This window comes from Rhinatrema bivittatum, chromosome 18 (assembly GCF_901001135.1).
Source record: "Rhinatrema bivittatum chromosome 18, aRhiBiv1.1, whole genome shotgun sequence".
Classification (NCBI taxonomy): domain Eukaryota; kingdom Metazoa; phylum Chordata; class Amphibia; order Gymnophiona; family Rhinatrematidae; genus Rhinatrema; species Rhinatrema bivittatum.
Genome location: NC_042632.1, coordinates 51,525,546 through 51,545,723, shown reverse-complemented (window position 1 = coordinate 51,545,723; position 20,178 = coordinate 51,525,546). Strand labels below are relative to the sequence as shown.

At 43.5% G+C, this 20,178-nt stretch overlaps 1 protein-coding gene across 8 annotated transcripts in view; it reads right to left on the bottom strand.

Annotated features, from left to right (window-relative positions):
• Positions 1-221: 221 nt before the first annotated feature.
• The window catches only part of ARHGAP26 (Rho GTPase activating protein 26), a 357,099-nt gene continuing 337,142 nt past the window's right edge, over positions 222-20,178 (bottom strand). For 7 of the 8 annotated variants that reach the window (XM_029583880.1, XM_029583876.1, XM_029583877.1 and 4 more), the window contains 3 exons: positions 15,460-15,570; positions 11,410-11,501; positions 222-2,584 (listed from right to left, as the gene is read on the bottom strand). In XM_029583880.1, coding sequence (XP_029439740.1) covers positions 2,496-2,584; positions 11,410-11,501; positions 15,460-15,570 — 292 coding nt within the window. In that variant the 3' untranslated portion in view covers positions 222-2,495. The remainder of the gene's footprint in view (positions 2,585-11,409; positions 11,502-15,459; positions 15,571-20,178) is intronic. The other variant, XM_029583879.1, reaches the window with a different exon arrangement.

Here is a 20,178-nt window from a genome sequence, read left to right as displayed (position 1 = left end):
AGGGGTTTTTTTCCCCACCATGGAGCACTCTTCTGCACCAGACTGACTCAGACCGTATTAGTGAAGCCATGGGGGAGAATGGGATGGGTTGCGTTGGTAGGAAGAAAAATGAGCAGACATCAAATTTTCTTTTGAATGTTGCACATGTGTCCCAACAATTACAACGAAAGGCAAAATGACCTTTTGAATGCAAAAAGCTTAAGGAAATGAAAAAATGAATCTCACTTTGGAAGCTGAATATTTATGCACTAAAAATATCAAATATAAAACTTTAAATCAAATAACCCTATTTACATGATACTTTCTTTTTTTTTGCCATAAAAAATGTAAAACATACAACAATTTGATGACTCAAGACTTGGTTAGTTAAAAAAAAAACAATTGCTAAAATAAAAAATGCGATACAGGAATGAAAAAGCTAGGATAGACACATATAACACTTATGGGAACAACAGTAATTTTTTTTCATTCATGAGAACAAGTAATCTGGCAGAGTTAGAAAACACTGTCACCGCTAACTGTTAATATTTTAAGAGCCTGGGAATGGAAATCACAAATCCCCACTATAATGTAGCAGTGGATTTCACCTAGTTACTTCCAGTCTAGAAACAGGTATGCAATATGCGTTTAGAAACCAAGGGGGTGGGATGGGGGTTATGACATCCAGTTCCTAAGCTAAAAGGGGGCCTGCGCACCAATGAGTATGTTTAACCTCGGATGTTTTGTGGGATCGAAAGGTTTTCAACACATTGGCACCCGCAGCTTCAGAGTCCCCCGCAAGTTTTTCTAAAGCATTGTGCCAGTTTGATCCACATATTCTGGACAACAACCGGTTAATGTGGATCTTCTAAAAGGTCCTGAAAATAAAGTGCTACCTTCTCATTATGGTGCCAGAGTTTTGCTTTTTCTTTTTCATGCAGGAGGCAGTGCAATTTATTTTAAATCATCTTCATGCCAAGCTTGTTAGAGCCCTAAGCAAAGTGCTGGAACCTTCAGAAGAGAAGCAAATTAAAACCATAGCAGGGTAAATGTGCATCAGAGGAAGGCCAAACTGGTGAGGGCCATGAGGCACAGGGAATCTAAACACACAATCCTTTGATAATCTTCCAAACTGAAATTTGATCCCATGGACAATAAACAACAGGCAATTCACGGAGAAACGTGTTGTGCAGGATTAGGCGTGGCACAGACTTTGTATAAACGGGACAGTACGTCATGATCCAGGAAGAAGAAAGCCAGGTAAGGAGAAAGGGACTTTGCAGAACGATAGGAGCACCAGCAACACCAGAGACGAGACCAAGCATGCACCAGAAATAAAACAAGATAGAGCGTCTGCAATAGAAATAAGAACGTACGGTCATGAGCACCCTGGTGCCCACAGGACAGAGGAGCTGGTCGAGATGTGACGTATGTCCATCCATCTTAAAACCAATCTACAAAGTCATGAAGCTTGGTCCTGATGGATGGGATATTCTGGTGTTCAGGGAGCGGAAAGTTCACAGCTCTTATTGTATCTATTCTCAGCGAAAAACTGTTCAGTTGTCTATCCAAGAAATAATGGAAGGAAAAGAAATACAGTGTGGATGTTTCAGTACTGGGGGTTTATTTGAGTGGGGGGGGGGTGGGGGGGGGTGATGGTGGCAAGAGGATACAGAATCACTGTTAAGAGACGGACACAGTATCGATCTAAATCGAAGATCAAGAGAGATGGTCCAATGTCATTAACAATTTTTCCTAGGGAAATGCTCGGTTGTACGCAAAAGTCCACGCTTGTAAAACAAAAGTAGCTCTGCCGTGAGCTCTCAGCTTACTTAGTGCACCTCTGATGTTTCAGAACAGAAATAATTTCAGATTACATTCAAAGGCTGAAGGATGTGAACACTGACAGGTGGGTCTTGGCTATTTGCTAGCATGACTTACTGCATGCCGAAGGTCGAGTTCCCCCAGCTTAGTGGTTTGATTCCTCTGAAAACGTTCACATTACCTTTCCCTTGATGGGAAGGATGAAATGGACAGGATGTCTTGCATTGCCTCTGAGGCCTGGCTCACACCAAATTCAAGTAGGAAAGACTAATTAAAAATAAAAATAAAAATAAATCTGTAAACATAGAAGAATCGCAACTCTCTACCAACACACATCCTTTGGCAAATCTGCTTCCCAAAGGATGGGAAGAGGAACATTAGCTGTGCATATAAAACTCCACGTTGGCTAACTAGCATCTACACCCCACACAAGACTTTACCAGTAATGTACAACTGAATGGTCCCGAAAAAATAAAAAGCATTTGATTACACAGTCTGCAGTATCTGCACAAAATACATCACTTGGCAGGACTTGTACGTTATTGTCATACAAACATTTGCTTCAACAGGTTACTGAGAAGTCCTCTACCCTGTATATCACAGCGGTAAAGAGCAATTATCTTCAACACACTGTCAGCGGTCGTCATGGATACCATGTAAAGCTCAGCAGTGCTGTCTGACTAGACCCGAAGCTAGAGGAACTCCACATAGTTTTCTGGGATTAGTCCAGTCTTCCCGTCCACCGATCCTTCCAACCAGCCAGGTTCCTGAGATGGACGAACTGGGAGAGAGAGAGAGAGAGAGCTATTAAAACGCGCCCCATCAACGTCAAACCAACGCTTGGCTCAATCAAGGCCGTGGCTAGGTATCGCTGCCACGATGAGAGGTGGTTTCTTTAGCGCTTGCGATAAATTAGTGAATGCGCTGTAAGCACAATCTTTCTATTACTGTTATGTGTTCACACCATTTGCCTTCTGGACAAAACAGAAGAGGAAGGTTGGGAGGGGAGAGGCCCTGGCAGAGCTGCCTAATCCCGGCGGAGATCCTGCACCCCCCCCATGCACACTGCAAAGCACCAGAGCTGTGCAGGGCCAGTGGGTGGTGGGGGCCCTCACTTATGCACTCATGTTCTGCACCACCAAAACTGAAGTTTTTTTTTCCTTGTGCACCATTAGTAAAAGAACAGATTGAAAGCATTGGGTGCTGAGCGTAGGAGAGAAAAATTCAAGGGGGGGGGGGGGAGGGGGTAAAAGCATAAAATCTAGTTAATAAAAAAAAAAAATCACTGCTGCAACATGTTATAAGACACCACGGGCGACCAGATGGCTCCAAATCATAAGAGCCGGATTAAGCCTTTACGGGTTTCATCACCCATTGCAGTTATGGAGCTGCAGTCCGGCTTTTTATATAAAACTGGTATTAAGAACCCCAAGGGCAAGGGGATAAAACTAGCCCAGCTTGAGCCTGTGGCTGCCCACCTACAGCTGTCCTGTCGCCTCACCACATCCATGCAACAATGAATACAATCGCACAGACCCTGCTGCTGCTGCTGCTGCTGCTGCTGTGGGGGCAGATTAGCAGCCTGCGTGTGTCTGGGTGCGCCTTCCCCACTCCCAATAACATTTCTGTTTGTTGTCCCGTCCACGCCACGTTTTCAGGAGGGGGGGGGGGGGGGGGAGGCCATGAGGACTCTGAAAAGGGTGGGTTTACTTTTTTCATATCCACGCAGACTGCAGATCTGCACCTCCCAGAAAGCGGGGGGAGCTCCTTCAGTCCTGGGCGGAACCTCTCTGGTTAATTGCTTAAGCTAAGACCGCAAGTGCCGAATCCTTTCAGTAACACTCAAAAAAAAAAAAAAAAAAAAAATTAAAAGTTAAAGGAGAATGTATTCCACTAATTTTTCCGTTCTCCAGCTCCTCTTTGATTGTTAACGACAGGGAAGGTGCCTTCTAGGCTCTGTGCTTTGTCTGCTGGACAGATCAAAAAAACGCATCTTGAGCCAGACACGTCGTGAAAGCGCAGCATCCCGCCACCTCCACTCCACCTTCCCGCACTGCTTCTGCTTTCCTACGAACATCGGTGGCCGTTCCTATGGAAACCGTTCTGCCGAGGAGATCTGCAGCCCGGCTGTGCGGCGGGCGCGCTCACGCTACCAGGAGCGGGGCGAACGAGGGAGGGCGGGGTCGGGGGAAGAGGCTGGGTACCGAAACAAACAACCCGGGAGGGGACGTCATCGTATTTTTCTGCACATATTTAACCCTCCACGCCAAAAAAAAAAAAGTCAACCCAACAAAGCAATCCGGGAAGAGAGCACATTTGTCATATTTGTATATCGTATTCTGAAATATTTCCAGCCTTCTGCAACGCCCTTTGAATGCTCCTGTTGGAAAAGCCTGTCATAGATAAATAATAGCTAGGCTACTGAAAATGACTGGAGCCTCCTCAGGACTCTGGCCGTCTTCAACAGCGTAACTGATAAGATCATAGTTGATCGGAGGCATTTGGTGCCAAACATTTATTTTTACAATAAGCAAACAGTGTGCGGCGTTTCCCTCACTTTGTAAAATGCGTGATTGAAATTACCGCCCTGATTCATCACATTGCCGATACCGTTTTTGCGTTTTATGTTGCTCACCCGATAAGAACGTATTTGTCAAAGCTTCCGAAGGTTTTTTTGTTTTGTTTTTTTTTAATACAACTGATTTTTTAATGTTTTGTAATAGCCACGTATTCCAGATATATTTCTTGTGAGCTTTTATTGCCTTACATCGAATGCTAATAACTGGACTAGGAATGATAGAAGAACTCACTTTTTAATTCACTTCGGCAGTGTCCCGACTGTTATATAAATAATTATTTATGTTTAATGATGGGTTAGCGTCGTCTCTACACACAATAGTAACGGTTTCTATTTAGCTCATATTAGATACCATAGAAAAGCTGTATGTTCCAACAACTTTTGTCTTTGACTAAATATTCACCGTCTACACTATAATGCATTGAACGGGTGGAATCTGTGACTAAGTATACAGGACCCTTGCAGCGGGTGCAGGTAAAGGAGCTACCTGTTTTATACATTTTGCAATATTAATATGGTATCACTTTTCAAGAGAGGTAACTAATTTTACGTTCTCACTCCCCTTCAGCAGCATTAACCTATGGGACCGTAAGACCTCTTACAGGATCGATTTTTGTTTATTACAACTGATATAACAGAAAGGTAACATTTTTATACACTATTTTGTAACAATGCTTACCACAGATATTGAGCAGGGAATATCATATCTTATAGATCATTTACATTTCCTATTTTAGTGTGGCCATCTATCATTGGTACTGTAAAAATTCCTCTCTCTTTCCTCTTTTCCCTTATCATCCTACATTCTAATAGTATAATGAATAGGGTATACATTACATTTGCCTTAAAATGTAGGCATGCAATTTAATTTTTTTTTTCTGTTTTTTACTCTGCAGCACAATATATGAATATAGAATATAATATCTATGTTTAATTAGTTCTAATGTTCCTCAGTATTTATTTTCTTATTCATGTATTATTGTATTCATGTGTTCAGCTTGGAGAAGAGACTGCTGAGGGGGGGATATGATAGAGGTCTTTAAGATCATGAGAGGTCTTGAACGAGTAGATGTACTCGGTTATTTTCACTTTCGAATAATAGAAGGACTAGGGGGCATTCCATGAAGTTAGCAAGTAGCACATTTAAGACTAATCGGAGAAAATTCTTTCACTCAACGCACAATAAAGCTCTGGAATTTGTTGCCAGAGGATGTGGTTACTGCAGTTAGTGTAGCTGGGTTCAAAAAAGGTTTGGATAAGTTCTTGGAGGAGAAGTCCATTAATGGCTATTAATCAATTTTACTTAGGGAATAGCTACTGCTATTAATTGCATCAGTAGCATGGGTTCTTCTTAGTGTTTGGGTAATTGCCAGGTTCCTGTGGCCTGGTTTTTGGCCTCTGTTGGAAGCAGGATGCTGGGCTTGATGGACCCTTGGTCTGACCCAGCATGGCAATTTCTTATGTTCTTATGTTCTTAAAAATGTGCGTTTTGTGTTTTTACTGTAATTATTTATTAAGTCAGCAGTTTTTCAATGTATGGAATACATACGATTGTGCATTGCTTTTAATATTTAATCTTTGATTGTAATATTTGTTTTTTGTAGCCCCTGATGCAGCCCTAATTTTGGGCGAAACTCGGCCAGAGTCGTGCTATTTGGGTACCTCTCGTTTTGACTTGTGCAACTTTCATCCCCTAATAAATAGATCCCTGGAACCACGACGACTGGTCTGCGTTTTGTTTCACTTGCTTCCTGGCTCTAACAGAAGTCTTCCGTGCCACACATCCAGCCACTAATGAAAAATGTAAGAAGGCAAGATCCAGCATTGTGGAGCCTTTAAAGATAAAAAGGAGATGATGTAGACGGAGATTGTACCCAGCATAACCTGCATTACGAGTGAGGTTCATTCCTGCCATGGTATACACACGAAACAAACTCGGCTGGAGATATTGCCCCCAGCGTATTCCACTAGTTCTGTTCATTTGGATATTCAGAATTGGTTTCTGCATACAGATTGTATAATTAGAGCTAGCATCAAGCCATTCTGACAGCACGTGCGAAGATGTACACAGGTGGGTGGACGTGTGTACTTGAGATCTGTGTCCCATAGACACAGAATGGGGGGGGGGGGGGGGAAGCTAGGGTGACTCAGCCCCTTAAAATATTCACTGAAAATCTTTATCGATAAAATGTGATGATCTAAATCTAGAGGTGTACGGGGAGTAAATTTCTTTTTCTGGTGCTGTGAAAATAGTTTGTTACTAATTTTAACCACTTTCACCTCCCCATTTAAACCTAGCCTAACTCTTTATAGAAAGCATGCGAGACAGAACATCTGGCCTCATTTAAGCTGCAGTAGTATTTGTGGATCTCAATGGTCTCTCTCTACGAAGGCGGCTGCATTTTTCTAAACAGAATTCTAATTTGCCTTTATTTAAAAGTTAGATGCTATTCCAAAAACAGCAATGGTGTGTTTTGCAAATTAACATCTGACATAGATTTTTCAAGAGCGCATGAAGGAAGCAAAATGCTGCAGGGCCCTCACACTGATTATAGACAAACTTAGCTAATCCATAATTGGTTTAGCCAGATTTCTGGGACAACTTGACACCTAAATAGTAAATTAGGGGCCAGTGTAGTAAGGTGTGCCCGGCAGACAGAGCGCACAGGTTAACCTGAAGTTGTGTGCACATTCTGTACTTCAAATCTTTTTTTTTTTTTTATTATTAGTTTTCATACAGTAATTCCAGCAAAACGGTATTAGTGTGCACATTTTTATTACTCAGACTTTACTATCAATGCAGCAAGGAGTTCTGCATACAGGTTAGCACCTTCTCATGCAAATCCCATGCTAATGATGGCATTAGCTGTAAACCCCCGCCCCCTCCCCAAGAGAGAGGTGCTGGCTTACCTTGGGGCCAATGCAACATCAAGCGCGAAAAAAAGTACCTCCAAACTGAGTGCACGTTTTTTTCAATGCGTGCACATCCCCCTCTCATGAGTGCCCACAGTGCAATAGGGAAATGAGCTGTGGCGCTATAAAGGGCGCGCTAGGGATAAATTGTGTGGCCCTAGCGCGTCCATGGCATCGGGTGCCGAGGAGATGTGGCTGTACATGGGTTAGGAAAACGGACATTTCCTAACCTGATCGCCAAGATTTTTTTTTTCTTCATGCTGCTTCTCGTGGTTCCCAAGGGATAGAGAGATTCCAAGCTGTTTATCCCAGGGATACTCCGCCTTTAATGCTTAATGGACTTTTCCTCCAGGAACTTGTCCAAACTTTTTTTTTTTTTTTAAACGCAGCTACACTAATAGCTTTCACCACATCCTCCAGTGTGGAACCTAGTTCTAAGCAGGGCTTTTTTTTCCATGTGGCACGTGCTGATGCTGAGCAGTGACACCTTTTCCATCCACCTTAAAAAAAAAACAAAAAAAAACCTCTTACATCCTGCATGGAGGACTAGCAATTTTTCCCAGAAAGAAAGGCCTGGTTCTGGGGATCATCTGAATAAGGGACCCATTTGTGGACAGCTCATGCACATCTCACGGTCACTGAGTACTGGCCATGCTTGCCCACTAAAAGGAATCAGACTGCAAAGCTCCAAAACCAAGCATTGCTTCTTTAGGGATCTATTTATCAGGCATTTTTCCTATAGACACACAGTGGGAGAAAACCTTTAGTGAAGAGGCCCCCGAGTGAGAGTTTCTGGGAGGAAGCTCATTAATCACTTCAAAAATCCAGAGGAGAAGTAGCTATTTACACCCTGCATGCGGATGAGTGAATGAAAGATAATGTCAGTGCAGGCTGTGAAGCCTTTCCTGTAACTAATGGGCATGATCCCTTTCTGTGTGTTTCAGTGTAACCTGATAAAGCAAACAGCAAACTCACACAGAAGCCCTTCGTCACCTGAACCAGACAGAATATTTGCTTGCATTATCTTGCACCAGGTAATTAAATTTTTTTTTTTTTTTTTAAAGGTCCATGGGGAAATGATGCTGCACCTAGCTTACATGACCAATGGTATAAACAAAGAGTGGCTCTTCCAGATGCGGATGACACCACGGATGAAGAAAAAATGTTCTGAAATGTCAAAAATCGAAATTTATTTTCACAGGGTATCCTTGATTGATTTCCAGGTAGCGATGCTTGCCAGGGCAGGCATCTCCAGCCAGAATTCCCCCTTTCATGCTATGCCCCTTGCATTTTCCTCAAATCTGCAAATTTTAGAAGGGTGGAAAAGAATTATTCAGCGAGTTAAATCAATAAACCCCACAGACCCTGACCCACCTCAAATTTCCCAAAGTTCCCACCAGCTGCCACTCAGCCATTTGTTCAGCTCAGGAACGGCTCAGGACAGAGGCCTATGTGTCTAGGGAAGGCACAGTCTGCTGGGACAACAAGGTCGCTCATCTGTTAGTTACCTGGAGTCGGGATTTTCATTCATGGGAAAAAAAACAACCTATTAATGCTAATAATAGTGGTTCCGAACTTGTAGGTGCCAAAGGGTTAACTAAAAAAAAAAAATCTTCATGAAGCAACTGCTATACTCAAAAAAAAAATTTAATAACGTGTTATAATACTGAAAAAAATTATACTTTTTGCGCCAAATTGAGGACGTCAGTGTTCTGAAAAAGGGCAGACTAATTTGCAATCAGAGGAAACTACTTCCTCAATCACCTCTGAGACCTGACCACCGATGGTTTCATTTTGCCTGCTCTGATTGCAGAAGTGATCATCAAGCCCGGCTCAAGGATCTCAGCTACCTTCTGACAGAGACCCCTGCGCCATAAATGTCAAGGGCTGGAGTCTTGCACGTGGCTCCAGCAGGCTATCGAGCTCACACTACGTGACTGCAAGATTTATATTTGGCTCCTGGAAGGGCCGAGAGCAGGTAGGATGTTACCTCGCTCCTGGCAGGGTTTCCGGGGTGGGGGGGGGGGGGGTCCGGGGATGGTGTGTAGTGTTTTGATTGCAGGTAGGGAGATGGGGTGATGGCAGGAAAGCATTTTTTAGCCGTGCGAAAACGGGAAAGGAGCAGGTGGAACCAATTAATTCCCCCCCTCCCTTGCTCCCAAAACAGTACCTTGTTTTTATTTGGGGGGGGGGGGGGGGGAGTTTGCAGTAGCTCAGCCCGGTGGGGCCAATGTGAACTTTACTGGACAGGGGGGTTGGAGAGGGGCCCTGGTCCACTGGCGTCTGTTCTTTTTTGCATTTAACAGTGCTGCTGACCCAGATATCTTTTAAAGAATAGCCGGGTAAGTAGAAAGTTATCTAGCCAGAAAGGCTGGATAAATTAAAAATCTATTCTACAACGTTCAAACATAGCTGGTTAGGTTTTTAGGTTCTCTGGCTATCGGGCCGATACAGCAGGGCGCGCTCCAACGGAGCGCACTGTTAGCCCGGGTTTGGCTGCGCGTTTGACACCCTAACTTTACCCCTTATACAGTAAGGGGTAATAGCGCGTCGAAATCACGCGGCCAACCCCCCCAAAAACTAATAGCGCCCGCAACATGCAAATGCACGTTGATGGCCCTATTAGCTATTTCCGCGCGATCCAGAAAGCAAAATGTGCAGCGAAGTCGCACATTTTACTTTCAGAAATTAACGCCTGCCCAAAGGCTGGCGTTAAATTTCTGCCGGTGCCAGGGAAGTGTACAGAAAAGCAGGAAAAAAAACTGCTTTTCTGTACACCCTCTGACTTAATATCATAGCGATATTAAGTCAGAGGCCCCAAAATTAAAAAAAAAATTTAAATTAAAAAAAATTTTTTTTAATTGGCTGGCGTCTGTATTCCGAACCCGTGGCTGTCAGCGGGTTTGAGAACAGACGCCAGCAAAATTGAGAGTCGGCTGTCAAACCCGCTGACAGCGGCCGTTCCTGTCAAAAAAGAGGCGCTAGGGACGCGCTAGTGTCCCTAGCGCCTCTTTTTACCGCGGGCCCTCATTTGCATACTAAATCACGTGCACAGGAGAGTGGCCTGTGCGAGCGTCGGGAGAGCGGGCACTCGCCTCGGAGCGCCAGCTCTCCTGCGGGTTTTACTGCATCGGCCTGTATATGTAGCCAGATAACTAAGCAAATACATTCACAGCAGGGACAAGATATTTGGCTAACTTTAGCTGGATAACTCATCCACTAACCATCCTACCGAATGTGATCCCCGATATGATTAAACCATCTCAGGCTCGCTAAAACAGAAAAATAAAATCCTGAACTTCAGAATCCGTTGCCACCGTGCAGTAACTGAGAACGTCAAAAAAGCGATTTTAAACTTTGAGACTGCAGAAAGAGCCTGGAGGTAAAGGAGAAAAACATACAAGCAAACCAGAGTGCTCATTTCTCCACAGCAAGTTTGCTAATCAGAGACCTGCTTTAATAACCGGTGTCTGCGGAAAACCAATCCAGATGGAATATCAATGTGCAGTGCAAAACTGAAATCTCATGATGCCTCTACTCTCCAGTGACTGCGACTGGCTTATTTATAGCACATGCTGAGGAATGCAAGGAACTAACAACAGCGCGGTAACCACCTAAGCAGGCCTGGAGCATTTCTGAATGGGTCTTAATTGGTTCACTTGGAGAAAGTTATTCTGGTTTGGGAGGAGCGTGTGTAACCACGGATTCAGTGAAGCAGGCTCCGGCTCTTTCAGACCGGTCACCCGGTTTGCAGGGAAAGCCACGTGGGTTCCGGGTCACTGCCAGGATTGCCTCTGCCTCTCCTGATCCACTGCTGCTGGACAAAAGTGCCCGGGACTGAGGAAGGCCGCCGTGCGCTGCACTAGGTCAGTGCACGCTGATTTGCTAATGATTTACAGAATGCATTCTCTCTTCCACGCTGAAGGCGCTTAGACCCTACACAGAGAGTGAGCCCGGGAGACGCTCTTTAAAAGGTATATTAGAATATTCTCTGCCTGCAACAGCCCTGCCTTTTCCTTAAATGCCCAAACTTTTTGGACTATGGGTATTTTAAAACAAAAAAAAAAAGTTTCAGAAGATGAGCCAGCACGGCGTTGTGGAATTAGGCAGCTCACCGTTATCGAAGAAGGTGCCCGCCACGAAGGAGAGCTCAGAGTCGTGCTCAGCTTTGCAGGCGTACAGGGCTCTCGCTTTCCGGGAAGCTGAACTGTGGAATAAACACACACACACACACACAAAATAAATAAATTACGCATTTGGTAATAAATTATCTGTAAATACGTAAACCCCCCCCCGCGGGAGAGATGGGAGGAAGCAACAAATAAAGAGGATGGGTAAAGACTGCTGACTTGCAGCAGCAGCTTCCAAGCTTAGGGGAAGGAATTATAGGAAATAGTAAAGCTAAATGGAATTTTCACTTCCTCTTCAGCAGAATTTCTGCCTCATGGGAATGTGTGCTCCGGCTAAGGCCGTAGCATCCGGGGCGCACGCACTTTCCACAAGGCGGACCCTGTATCAGCAGCCTCCGGCAGAGATGTCTGCGCAGGGAGAGAACGTTTGCCAATTTTGGAATATTTCATGAGTCACGGAGCTGCCTGCATCTGGACTCATTCATTCTCACCCCCCCTTATTATTGTTACACTGAAGTTTTTGGCCAGGAACTGTTCCTGACAAGGTCCTGACCTCTGAGGAGCCATAGGACTCAGGGGGGTGGGGTTTTGAGCGAGCTGCCTACTATTACCGGGGGAGAGGGCCAAGGAGAGAAGGCACTGTAAGCCACGGGAAGCAAAGCTGCACCCGGCCGATTGCACCTTAAAAACACAAACGGGGGGTGGGCCGGCAATGCTGCAAAAGTAGTGCTCGTAACCCAAGCCCCGGGGGGGATGGGTTCCCAGTCCTTGCTCAGTGAGGACACTTAGTGGCCACGCTTTGCATCCACATTAGCCGGTTCTGGAGAGAGCCACAGCTTTATGGGCCTCCTCCTCCTGATCCTTGTCTGCAGTGGCACACGGTGCCATCCAACTCCTCTACGTCTGCAGCAATTATTTGGGCGTCCTCGTCACTGAAGCCCCCTTTCAGAGGTCCCCTGCGGGGGTCAGTAAAGAACGGCGCCCTCAGAGGACAGGATTCGCAGTCAGCAACGAACGAGCCAGGCGAGGCTGGAAATCCCTGCGGGTGCCCGCGAGTGCCAGCGCGGGCTGGAGATCTCACGCTGCCTCGGCACAGGTTACACTTCCTGGCTGGAAGCATTTTTTTTCATGCAAGTGGAGCGTATTATTTGTCAGATTAAAACAATTGTAAACAGAATCCAGCCCCCCCCCCCAATCGGTTGCTGTAAAACCTTCCGGGCCGGTGCCGTAGAGCAGGACCGTGGTTAGGGTACGGAGCTGTGAGGATTGAAATCCCCTGGTATTTTTGTTAAACGTTCTTTAATATTTCGTTTCCTCACAGCCACATTGCGCACAGGCTGGTGTTGCAGTGAATGTAAGAAGTACTGGTAACTTGCCACGGAGGGGAGAAAGACGAGCCTACGCCATGGTGGTGGCCAGGGGGCTGATAACATTTATATTCAGCTTGTGTAATCCCCTGGACTCACTTTCACTCCCCTGTGCAGATTCTCAGAACAAAAAGCTGTTTTGGTGTTATATAACTAATAACTATCATTAATTCACAACTTTAAGGAAATATACTTTCAGCCAAAAAGAACCAAAAACAATGTATCTATGTTTTTACCATTGTTGACAGCAATAAATCTGCCCTTTTTTTTCCATATGTTTGAGTTTTTAGCTCTTGATAAATTCTAGTAAGATTTTCAAGCACTTAAGAAAGTAAACTGCTTCCCCTTGCAGTACTGCCATGCCATTCACCATGCTGGCCTGTACCAAAAACGTGCCATGCTTGCTACATGCAGAGATGATAATCCTCATGCATGAGACACTGGGAGAAGCAGTAACTTTCATTACAATGTTATCTGCTCCCAGTGAGAGGAAAATCCCACATCTCTGGAAAAAAAAAACCTGCCCGTCCCGTCTCAATGGATGGCAGGGCTGTGCTGTTACAGGCTCCCTCGACAGCCCTGTCTGTGGTAACCTGACTGAATCCTACTGGACACCGCTCTACTGCGACCTGGAAACAGGATACTGGGTTTGATGACCCTTGGCCTGACCCAGTACGGTGGTTCTTATGCTCCACGACTCTGTCCCTTCGTTTCTCTCTTGGTGCAGGAGAGTTGGCACGCAAAGCTCTTGGTGAAAAATATTCAGGAACACAACCCACCAGTGGCCACCTCGCCCTTCGGAGCCCAGATGTGGAAAAGCTTCATCTGGCCCCCACAAGCATGACAAGAAAGCAAGGAAGCACTCAGAGGAGTTTCTTCTCTGCCCTCCATGTACTGCGCCACCCTGGCGAGCTTCCTGGCTCTAAGCCAGCAATACTCATTTGGAGGTCAAAGGGCTGCTACAGATTAATCCAGGAGTCAAATCTCTAAAGAGCAAAGTGCTGTACCTTTGCACGCAGGCAAGAACTGCAGAGAAACTCATTCTGGGGCAAAAGCAGGACACTTGCGGTTTTCATACATAAGCTTGTACCTGCTTGCCTGCATTCATCATATTTCTAAAAACTTTTAAATTTCAATTTTTGGGCAAAAATTCAAAAATATTTTGAGCAAAATTAATTGTAAAGTTCTAAGATTACCGCTGTGTGCAGAATTTTGCCCCAAAGTTTCCATTCCATTTCCAGACTTGGTTATCGCATGATGATTTGGCACTTTGGCGTCATAAGTGAAAAAAACAAAAATAAAAAACCAAAACAAAACCACCCCAGGTACCCGTCTGTTTTGCCACATACAGTCGCCGGATTATGTTGGAAATATCTCGGAGAATATGAGCGGCGCCACTGATCAGGTGAGATCATGTGACCGGGCAGCCTCATCCCTAATGCAGCCTCGCTCTGCGAATTAGTCCGAAAAAACAGGCACCGAGTGAAGGGGACTACGCACAGGACAGTGCAGAGCCTCGTGACAGCCAACGGTCCCCGTCACAGTAATGCTGCTGTTCAATTATCTACTGTCCGTGTGGAAAACAAAACAATGCAATCCCAGAAGCTGCGTCTGAGGTATATGTTCACGTAATGAACTTTCTCCAGGATCCGTGCGAGGCTCCGATCAGAAACAGATGTTTTCATTACTGCTGCTCTGCAGCATTCATGCATTAAGAATCACTAATTAAAAAGGGAAATGGAAAGCCTGCCCGTGCCATTCTAAAGAAATTGATACAAACATTTTAATTACTTCACACTTTTATGATCTGCAGAAAGAAAAGAAATTTAATCACACCGTGGACCTCTTTCAATATATTACAACATACCCAATGCCCCCAATTTAGGTGTATTCTTCAATAACTTAACCACTGACGAGTCGATGTTAAATTTTAATCAGTTCCACCTTTTACCAAAAAGGATCCTCAGAGCCGCCTGAGACCTGGAGAGTAACTGCATATCATTGCTGTACAGTGGTACCATTTTTAACGCAAAAGATTCTTCTTTGTTGTTAAGCAAAGGACTGCTGCACCCCTTTCTATAGGTCTTTACGCTCAAGAAAGGGTTGACGTAGCCCGTCTTTTCCCGTCTGTAGAGATCCTTCTACAGAAACGACATCACTGTGGTCGTCGCGCACACCATTCTGACCATATGCACAATGCCAGGCTCATAGAGTCACTTTCCAGCCTTGCACACCATCATATTGAGTGAGCGGGGTGGGAAAAGGCAGAATGGGCCGTTCTACTTATGCTGTTTAGACTCAATCATGTTCGCAATCATTTTTCAGATCATTCTAGCTAGAACCTGATTCAGATGCTGTTCAGAAGTACCTCTGGGAGTGCAGGTTACCCCAATAGGAGGCTATGAGGAAAAATCCCATAACCCCAGCTGGCCCATAAACAGGAAATTTGAGATGCACATCAAATCTGTGCTGCCTTCAGACCTTCGACCATGTTTCAATGATTTGGAAGTCAAAAGTCTAATCACCTGGTGAACAAACTCTGCTGGTGGCTTCCACAAGGACTAGATGCCTAGATTATTTCACAATGTAAAAAATGCTGAAAGTCACATCATAAACAACAATGAAAAATAAATCATGAGGGGAGAAATAGGACAGCCATACAACAGACCTGATGGGGGAAGAGTCGCTGGATGTTGAGGAGGTGGGCATAGGGCTTGATGGTGCAGAGAACATTGGCCACGAAGGCGAGAGGGGTGATGTTGGACTAGGATTCAGAGGACTGCAAGACAGAACAAGGAAACATATCAACTGACAGAAAATGAGATGAACCACCCATCCCTGGCTCCCATCAGAACAAAAAGCAAACACGTACAGCAAGCTATACTAAGCAGGGAACACTTTGGGACTTCGGATAATTGTTTTGAGGCAAAATTTCTTGTTTTTCCAGGCAAATGCTGGTTTTTCAGATAACTTCATTACTGATTTGTTGAGGAAACCGCATCATTGTGCTACCATGCTAAAGCAACCAATCCATATGTCACCAGGCCCTCCCATCTATAGCACTACATGGAACGGATGTTTGAGGCTTCTCAACAGGTATTAATTACTTATTTTAAATGATTTCTGAATTGCTCTTCCAGATTAAAAAAAACAAAAAAAAAAAAAATCACTCAAAGCAATGTACAATACTTCAAAATAAAATACAAAATGGCCATAACTTCACAACAATCAAACTAAAAGAAAAAATAGTAAAAGAAACAAAATATAGTAGTGATCGTATTTCTGTATGTTAAAGATGTGTTCATTTATACTTGTAACATATTTGTTTTGATTTTAATATGAATGTTTTTATGTACCCCACCCTGAGCTTTGGAAGGGCGGGTCACAACATTTTAAAAATAAATAAATATACTAGATTTGTTTAAGGTTAAATTGGTAAATCAACACTTCCCTTTGCAAAAACCACATTGACTCTCCCCCATTAAACAATGTCTGTCTATGTGGTCAGTAATTTTGTTTTTAAGAATAGCTTCAACTATTGTGCCAGTCAAGCTCACTGATCTGTAGTTTCCCGAATCACCCCTTGTGCCCTTTCTAAAAATGAGCATCACACTGGTCACCCTCCCGTCTTTTGGTACTATGCCTTTTTTAAAGTATAGGTTGCAGAAATAGACCTGCAATTTCATTTTTCCTTCAGAACTCTGCAATGAATACCATCCGGTTCTAGTGATTTGTTATTCTTTAGTTTTTCAATCTGAGATTACATTAGTTTCACAATTCCTTCTAGTTGCTCAGTCATTACCATCAAAAAATGTTTCCAGTGTGGGTATAACCCAGATATTCTTCTCAGTAAAGACATGCAAGAATTAATTTAGTTTTTCTGCTATTTCCTTGTTCTCCTCTGATCATCTTTTTACCCCTTTTTACCTGACTCTCTCATAAGCTTCTCTGAATTTATTTGAAAAAGTTTTTATTTCTTCTTTTCACATTCTCTCTTTGCCTTATTTTTGACATCTAACTTGCCAGAGCCTCTGCTCTTCACTGTTTTCCTCCTTTAGCTCTGCTTTCTATTATTTGAATGATGCCTTTTTGGCTTTAATTGCATCTTTCACCTCACTATTAAACCACACCAGCAGTTGTTTGGTTTTCCTTCAACCTTTTTTTTTTTTTTTAATTTTATTTTTATTGAAATTTCAATTCAAATTACATTGAAAACATTCTCACAGAAAAAAAGAGAAAACAAAATGTCACCCTACATAATTGCATCCCCAAAGAACCATCCAATAATATTTTAGGCAATATGGGGGGAAACCACATATTAAGCGGATAAAGGAAATACAAATTCTTATTAATCTATTTAACTGCAACACCGTGTATGCTCCAGATTAAAATAACGACACAGAATACATTTTGTCTGGGCTCAAGGATGCTAATGCCTCCTGCAATTTTGTTTTCTAATAAATCTCATTTTATCATAGTCTCCCTTTCTATAGTTAAATGCCACTGCAGGAGTTTTCCTTAGTATTTGCTCTTGAGCGATTATGTCAAATTTTATTGCATTATGATCACTATTGCCTAGAGGATCCACCACCTTTATCTCTTGCACCAGGCCCTGAGATGCACTAAGCTTAGACTGTACAGTAGAGTATCAACAAATCCCAACCACAACAGTGACGTCTGCCATGTGCACATCTGTCATTGCACAACTTCAAATTGGTTGTCAAGTGGTAATGGCTATCAATTACTACTGACCTAGGAAGCCTTACATAAAATCTGTACAAACCTGTTCAATTTAGCTGCTTAACATGATTCTTGCTACTCAAATGCTTACAATTGTTATAAGCAACAAACCTTGTTATAAAATCACCTCTATGTAAACCAAGGTTTGGGTCTCAAGGGGATGGTACAACACATGGTACCAATGTATTTTTATATAATTTTTTATTTTAAACTTTTTATATACAGCCTTTCGGGCCTTTACATTGACCAAAGCGGAGTATCCCCACATAGCCCTGTAAAACTTACATCAACTGATTCAGGGCCGGGAAAGAAGACTGAATTTATATGTAGCTTATGTTCCAAAAACCGAGAAGCATATTGGAGAAAGCATCAATGCTAAGCATAATGGGATTCCTGCCAAACCAGATAGAAGGCCTATTACTCATAGTCCAAAGCTAAACACAATTGTTCTGTATCTGTCAAACGTATGAATGATCACCAGGAGTAAGTGAGGTCCCTGTTGGGACTCAGAACACTAACAAGTCTGTCCTGATGCAGTTGGTTTGCAGGAGATGTAAATGGCTGATATCCAAATTATCAGGCACGGTCATTAGTTCTGCAGTGTTTGCTTTGACTTTTTACAGCATCTGTTGCAACCTCCTTGGTTTGTTTTTTTTTAAAACTTTAATATTGTTTTCCCTTCCACGGGCCAGAGGAAAGATGAAGAGTTTGGTACTGTTCAGACGCAGCTCCTTCTACCTGAAATCAGGGCTGCAGTTCACTTATTTTTAATATTTGCAACCCTCCAAAGATGGTGACAATTGATATATGATGGTAGGAACTGCTTTCCCAAACATTGTTCCTTTCAAAAAAAAAAAAAAAAAAAAATTATTGTGGTTTTCAAACCCTTGGGAATACTTTTAGTTTAACAACCTGGGATTTTAACAGAACTTTCTCTGACGCTCAGATTTTTGCTTCTGTAAGCAGGGAAGAGACTCATAAGTTGATTTAAATTAACTCAATTAAATCATATGTGCCCTTTAAATCAGCCATTGGGGAACTGCTATAATATTTAAATCTGGATACCTTAAAAACAGGGCTTGTTCACAGCTATGGATGACGACAGCAGAAGAAAAATCTGTAAGGCCTAAATAGTCTGCCTTTTTGCCCTCTGCAATATTCTGCCAAAAAAGTTCAGAATGCCCTCAGCACCCTGTAGTGGGTAGAAAGAATGACAGGAAAAAAAATCCCCCACAAACACCCTCTCCCCGCTTCTGAGCTCGTCCCAAGCTTTCCCAAGTTCCAATAAACATTTTTGCCTATGCTACCTGCATGTCTTTCCTTCAAGCATCAGAGACGATCATTTCTCTAGCATGCGGGACTTAAAAATAAAAGTTCAACTCTTAAGTCATTTTTCTGTAATTTACATTCTTGCAAAACTCTTGTCAGCTTGAAAATGAGCATTGGTGATATCATGGATCCCAGCATTTGGCAATAATGATTTGTGCAAACAAGCATCCGTCCCTGCGAGCTCATGTTTTGAAGCAGTGGCTTTTCTGGAGCTGCCCATCGTAACTTACGAAATATGGTGAAGCGTGAAAAATGTGATGGCCCAAAGAAGCACACGGGCACAATTCAGTTCGGCTGTGTGGCTAGACGTGGTGCAGCTATGATAGTGGCATTTTATCATACTAGACAACAACTACATATTACAACAAAGGACATTAAGCCGTCTAGCAGGAAGTAGTGCGGTCTTTAAAAATTGTCATAATTGATGACCTGTTGGTCCTCAAGTGGAGGATTTACTGACAAAGACTCTCGGTCTGCACGCACCTCTACTAGTAAAGCTCAGGGCTCATCTTGGTTTCCCCCTTACTGTTCTAACCACAGAATATTGTCATGGTTTAGCAGTGTGCGAAACGGCCTCAAGAAAGACCGCTGTACAACAGGTCAGACCAAAGCCAGCCTTTGAATCCATGGCTCTAGGATAGTGCACCTACTTACTAGGCCTCGGGGGGGGGGGGAAGGGGGGCATGATAGAAAGATGGAGGGAATAACAAAGCGCTTCTTCGTACAAGAAATCCTCCCAGCGAATGTGGTGGGGGATGAAGTGATAATGGAGCTCGAGAAAGCATGAAACAAGTAGAGAGGGAACACAATAATGGAAATGTGAGGGCAAAACCAGAGATGCTGCAGTCTGCAGTAATTGCAGTCGGGAAGGAAAATTCATTAATTTTGAATCCCATAAAAGAGCAACCCCTGGAGAGACAGTCTCTCGTGCTGGAGCAAAGTAAAACTGTGAATTTAACATTTGTTAAGAGTTCTCTGCATAATTTATTTTGATGTGAAGAGGGGAAGTTCGCCAGTCTTCACAGTTTAACTGTATCTCCTACTTTGCAGGGGCCCAAGATAGGACGTCCCTCTATTCTGAAATATGGGGAAGGGGGGTCCATGGAGAAAAACATTAACAGGTTGCTGGGCTTGATGGACCTTGATCTGACCCAGCACGGCAATTCTTATGTTCATCCAAGGAGCTACTCTTTCCCTTCTACCCCAGGTCTGATGGTTTATTTTTCACCTTTTGGCACTTCGAAGCGGATTAAATTCCCTATCCCCAGAGGGTTTACAATCTAGGTTTGTAGCTGAGGCAACGGGGGGGGGGGTAAAG